At 36.8% G+C, this 6,215-nt stretch overlaps 1 protein-coding gene across 1 annotated transcript in view; it reads right to left on the reverse strand.

Annotated features, from left to right (window-relative positions):
• Positions 1–216: 216 nt before the first annotated feature.
• The window catches only part of OSBPL11 (oxysterol binding protein-like 11), a 91,348-nt gene continuing 85,349 nt past the window's right edge, over positions 217–6,215 (reverse strand). Inside the window, exon 13 of the mRNA XM_005873130.2 lies at positions 217–1,850. Within this exon, the coding sequence (XP_005873192.1) occupies positions 1,785–1,850 (66 nt within the window). The 3' untranslated portion in view covers positions 217–1,784. The remainder of the gene's footprint in view (positions 1,851–6,215) is intronic.

Consider the following 6,215-nt stretch of genomic DNA (forward strand, 5'->3'; position numbering starts at 1 on the left):
AAGCCCTAGCTCTTGTCAGGTGGACAAATAACATGGGGAGATTTCACTAATAAATGTACTGTTTTTCAGAAGAATTTTAAACTCATTAAATTTACTCCTTTAAGAGATTCCTGAAGATTTAAAGAGAAAAATTAATGTCTTTCAAATGAATAGGGCAATAACTCCACTAAAATATGAAATTCCTATTTCTTTCCATTCATAAAACAGACAAAGGCATTATTGTTCTCTAGTTTTATTATTTTTCAATCTGCCCAACACATGAACTATAACTCGGTTTGAGATTTTTTCAGTGCATTTCACAGCAAAAATGAACAAGGGAATCATTAAAATGGTTGTACATAAACCAATTATTTACAATTTGTTGAAAAAATTATTTTGCTGTTTTTCTCCTATTAACCCCTTCAATAAAACACAATTTATCAGAGCACAAAGCTTAAATTTCTAATGATGATGCAACAGATACAGCCACCTTCAATGGCTGGTGAATAACAGGTATATATTACACACACTGATTGGAAGACCACATCAGAAGAAACAGAATAAGGCACCACTCTTGGAAAATTAAGGTAGCTTGCAGTAACAAGTATTGAGCACCATAAGTAGGTACTCAATAAATACTTGAATGAATGATGAGAGCTATAATTAGCACTATCCTTTTAGTTGCCAGAAATTCTTTAACCTCAATAAAACACTTATTTAAAAAGATTTGTACCTGGATATAATTTCCTGATATCTTTTAATTTCATGCTCTTTCTTCAGCATTTGAGTTTCCTTGAAAAGAAAATAAAACCATACTGTACACGCTCTTAGTCACATATATAACTTCTGAATTACGACAAATAGGAACAGTTGTTTTAAATTTTGAGTGAACAGAGTTAAGATAAAGCATACTCATCCAGAGGGTAACACATAATACTGTATATTAACCTACAAGTGGAAAAAGGTAACAGTTTTATTTCTTAATATCTGCTATGTTCTTTAATGCCTCAGTTCTTGAGAAAGACCAAAATCTCATCATATTGACATGAACACATTTAAAAAATTGTCTCAAGTGAAATATTTAATAAAACTAGGTATTGAAAAATGTTCTGAAATTTTTCAAGTCAATGTTGTTTTCAAGTATATTAAAATGCTCAGAAGAAAAAGTTCTCCATGGTTATAATTTGAATCAAAAGAGAGTTCCGACAGAGGTGGATAATGCATAAGATCCTGACACAAGCACACAGTCTCTTTGAAGGAATAGAATGAATGCCTTGTTAGTACGACCTGGTTGATTTTTTTTTTGTTTAACACTGATTTCAGGCACAATGGCTGAATCCACTTCTGGGTCGTCTTTCTCCTCCTCTTGGTTTATGGGTAGTGAATACTTAAGTTATTGACAGAAAGCAAAGCATAGACTCTGAAAGAGACTTCACTTTTCACTATAAACAAATGAAAGACATTGAGTTTTTCACTGTTGTGTTTATCTGCTGCCCCCATGCAAAAACAGGGGATTCAAATTTAGCTTTAGGAACAGGAACTAGATAAAGATCAATCATCTAACAAGTCAGGTGAAAGGTTTTCAGATGATATTGCTCACGTCACATGGACAGGTTGGAGAGAGGTCCATAGTGCTTCTTCAACACTTTGGTCTCGCTGTAGTTCTATGGTGCCCTAATAGATACATTCATGTTTAGCTAGTTTCAGTCTGCAATCAGGAAGTAGGTCACTCAGTGCAATAACTCCATTCTGGGAGGGTTTGGGTAAACAGAGAAGAATTTCATTTGGTCGAGTCTTAGTGTGTGTCACTCTGCTGGTTGTGTTGTTGGAATTATTTTCCAAAGGGGTTTGTGATAAACCCAGCCATCTCCCTGAAACAAGTAGAAGAATAAGTTAAAGAACGATTCCTCTAATATTTTCAGAAGCAGTAACCAGAATTAGAAGCAACACCTTCATTGAAATGGCATTCTGTTCTCACATTTAAAAACTAGAGTTTCTGTAAAGAAAAAAAAAACCCTCTGTGGTTAATTATGACATAAAGCAATGCCTGTGGCTTAGCTAGAACTGGGTGAGCATTCTGGTTTAGGGGGATCTAGTTTGTGCCCTACGAACACTTTCTTTTGCAGAAGTCATCTGTAGTAATTCTGCCAATTTTGCCAAAATGTTGCAGATTGAGGCTCACCCAGAGTGATAGACAGCAGGCGGAGCATGAATAAATAGTCACGAAAGTACTACCTGTTCTCTCCATCTCAACTGGCATCTCTAGTATCTAAGTATTGTTTCCTAGTTCTTTCCTGACTCAACCCCATTAGTTTTCTCTTGTTCCTTTGTGAATAGAAGGATACCACAAGGAGATAAAGTCAGAGACTGAACTAAAGACCAAGTGAGGAAAAGAGAGCTGCAGCAAATGCACAATACTAGGGTGGGAGCTTGGCAGAATTGAGGTCCCAAAAGCTATGACTGGAGTTCAGTGTTTATGGGAGTAGGAGAAGTCAGCAGGATTTGAAACTCTGTCCTTAACCCCGACATCTCTTTCAATTTATTTATATTTTAAAAATATTTTTTATATATTTATTCTACCTTGTTCCAAAAATGATTTAAGGCCACCAATTATCTGGCTCGTAGTGACAAGGACTCTCTCCTTGACTAAGCCTTATCTTGGCCTGCTGAGCCCAGTTTTAGCAAAAGCACATCCTGATAAACCAGTTTATCAAGAATCACCTCATTCTTAATAGCTAATCAAACTTCTCTCATCCTTAATATCTAATCAAGTGCCTCTTTTCCCTCCCCCCCCATCCATGATACCCAAACAAGTTCCTCTTAGTAATTTTCCATCCACTTCCTCACCCTGCCCATTGGCTATAAATTCCCACTTGTTCTATATTCAGAGTTGAGTTCAATCTCTCTATTCTATTGCAATGGTCTTGAGTAAAGTCTTCCTTGCCATTTTTAATGTATCAGAATAATTTTTCTTTAACAACAGCAGCCATTAGGTTGTTTATTACAGCAAATCACCTGGTTGTTAATTCTCAGCACCTATACTTGTCTTTGAAAAAGATGTGGCTACCTAACTACATTACAGAAGGCTGGTTTAGAAATTAAGACATGCCATCTGAACATCCATCTCATTTTACAGATGAAGAAACTGAGGCTCTGAGAAGTGAAACGAGTTGCCCGACTTTACTAAGGAAGGAGCAGAGTACTTTTTAGTGCACCTTCCATATATTTATCCACATTTTACAATGAGGAAACTGCAGTTCTAAGCGTAAATAAACTATCCAAGGTGAGAGCTGGGGCTCACACTTAGTCCATCTGACTCCAATATGGTCTACTGTACTATAAAAGCCGTCCTGCTTACATTTATATACCACTTAAGAAATGTTAAACATTCACTTAAGAGGACACAAGTAATAGATCCTGCTGGACATGTATAATAAAAGGGAGTGGAAGACATCATACATTAAATGTCAGAGAGAAATAGTCAGGAAAAGGTGGGTATAATTAAGTGATTCTAGAACCACTTTAAGTTCCTCTATACTTTCTAAGGTTACTCTATTTCCCTCTTATACCAACTGACTCTATTCTTTACTCCTCCACCTAACTAAGATCAACTCCTCCCTGGTCTGTAAGCATGAAAGTACAAAACAAGTGGAAAAGCCTTTGCTTTCAGGCTTTATGAGACGTCTAAATGGAGTGCCTTTTTCCATTTAGGACCACAGGGGAGACAAAATCAACTTTCAATAACATATGATACTTCTTAGCAAAGAGCCATGCACAATGACAATAGCTCCAAATCTGCTATGAAGTGTGTGGTACCAACCAACATCAGCTAGTTGCCATCCTCATCAGCCTCATTTATACTTCACAGTGCTGTTCAGATGTGATTGCACACATGGTCCAGCTGCACATAGGATGCAACCTGGCTGCTCCATGGACTTAGGGAATTAACATATGACACAAATCTAACCTTTCTGCTGAATACTGTGCCATGGCACATCATTTAGGAAGCCCTGCTAATACCATAGTACCCAAAGGGGCCCAAACCTGAGTCAGCATCTCTAATCTACAGCAATTTTCAACCTTTTTCATCTCATGGCACACACAAGCGAATTACTAAAATTCTGCAGCACCAAAAATATAGTTCTTTGCCGATCTGACAAAAAACAAAACAAAAAACAGTTATAATTTTGATTGATTTACAATGATAATAATAGTAACTACCTACCCTTTTTTGCTCCAAAGTGACTTTTTAAAAAATCCGGTGTCTATGCTTGTATATAAATAGGATTTCTGGTACTAAGAATTAACCAATCAGAGACAACCTTATTATGTGACATAACTAATAAGATGCAACTCTGTTATATGACCTATACATTTATGTTTCAAGATACTGTTTGTGTTGGCTATTGTCATTTTTTTAATTGACAATCTAAAGGAAAAGAGGTCAGCTTTCCTGACTAAATAGGCAGGTACTGCATGTTTTAAAAATTCTTGCAGCACACCAATTGAAAATCACTGTCCATACTATCAGGTAGTAACTTATGATTGAACGAAATTTACTATTTTATTGGATAATCACCATATCTTGCCATCACTTTCTTTTTTTAAAAAAAATATTTTATTGATTTTTTACAGAGAGGAAGGGAGAGGAATAGAGAGTTAGAAACATCGATGAGAGAGAAACATGGATCAGCTGCCTCTTGCACACCCCCTACTGGGGATGTGCCCGCAACCAAGGTACATGCCCTTGACCGGAATCGAACCTGGGACCCTTCAGTCCGCAGGCCAATGCTCTATCCACTGAGCCAAACTGGTTAGGGCTTGCCATCGCTTTCTACATTTGTCTATCCAACACAGCAAAATGTAATAAAAGATTAAGTGGTAGGCTCTTAATTACATCTGTCAAATAAAGAATTGAGCCCTGGCCAATTTGGTACAGTGGTTAGAGTGTTGGCCCATGATCAAGGGCACATACCTTGGTTGCAGGTTCCCCAGTCCCTGCGGGGGTGTTTGCAGGAGGAAACCAACTGATTTGTCTCTCTCACGTCAATGGTTTTCTCTCTTTCCCCCTCCTCCCTCCCTTCGACTCTCTCTGGAAATCAATGGAAAGGATATCCAGAGGATTAAAAAAATTTTTTAAAAGAATTATTTTTTAAAAAAATATATTTTATTGATTTTTTACAGAGAGGAAGGGAGAGGGATAGAGAGTTAGAAACATCGATGAGAGAGAAACATAGATCAGCTGCCTCCTGCACATCCCCCACTGGGGATGTGCCTGCAACCGAGGTACATGCCCTTGACCGGAATCGAACCCAGGACCCTTGAGTCCGCAGGCTGACGCTCTATCCACTGAGCCAAACCGGTCAGGGCTAAAAGAATTATTGAGAAGAAGCAAGTATACATGCAAGAAACAGGGTGTCTATCTTTTAAAATCCCATTGGTTGTATCTTTCTTTTTAGCCCCAGAGTTCATTCTTAATGATTTACAGAAGTCCTGCCTTATAAATTTTTCTTTCTAGAACCTATTTCTGGTACATCTGCTTTCTTAATGAGCTTGAAATGAAAAAAAAAAAAACCCAAAAAACCAAGGTTACCAGACTAGAATTTGAATAGTAATTAAAAGACTTATTCTTTTATATAAAAATGCAGAGATATAAAATACTTTCCCTTTTTATTTCTATCCATGAAATGGTATTTATATTAGATATCCAAAGATTAGAAAATGAAAGTAATGAAACTACTATAACAAACTATGAGATTTTAAGACCAATAACTATGTAAAAATCACATTCAAATTACTTTTTCCAGATTCTATCCTGATGGACCAACATTAAAATTCAATGTGTGTCCTTAGACTTGGCTATAGACAAGAAAACTTTTCTTGATATCAGATCTGGTTCATTATACACCTTTCTGAGTCCTACCAGAAAGTAATAAACAAAACAAAACAAAATCTTTAAATTTAGAAAAGACTTCAGAAATCATTTAGTCTAACTGTAAATAGTGCATTATACTCTTCTTTTGTATAGGTCTAGGGGTGGAGATCACATTACCATAAAATCTACTCTGCTATTACTGTATTTTTTTTATCTACACTAATAAAAGAGAAACATGGTAATTGGCGTACGACCGCTACCCTTTTCATTGGCTAATCAGTGAGTATATGCAAATTAACTGTCAGCCAAGATGGCGGCCGGCAGCCAGGCACTGAAGCGAGCAGGGAGGCTTGCTTGCTGC

The sequence above is a fragment of the Myotis brandtii genome, unplaced genomic scaffold, assembly GCF_000412655.1.
Source record: "Myotis brandtii unplaced genomic scaffold, ASM41265v1 scaffold4, whole genome shotgun sequence".
Lineage (NCBI taxonomy): Eukaryota > Metazoa > Chordata > Mammalia > Chiroptera > Vespertilionidae > Myotis > Myotis brandtii.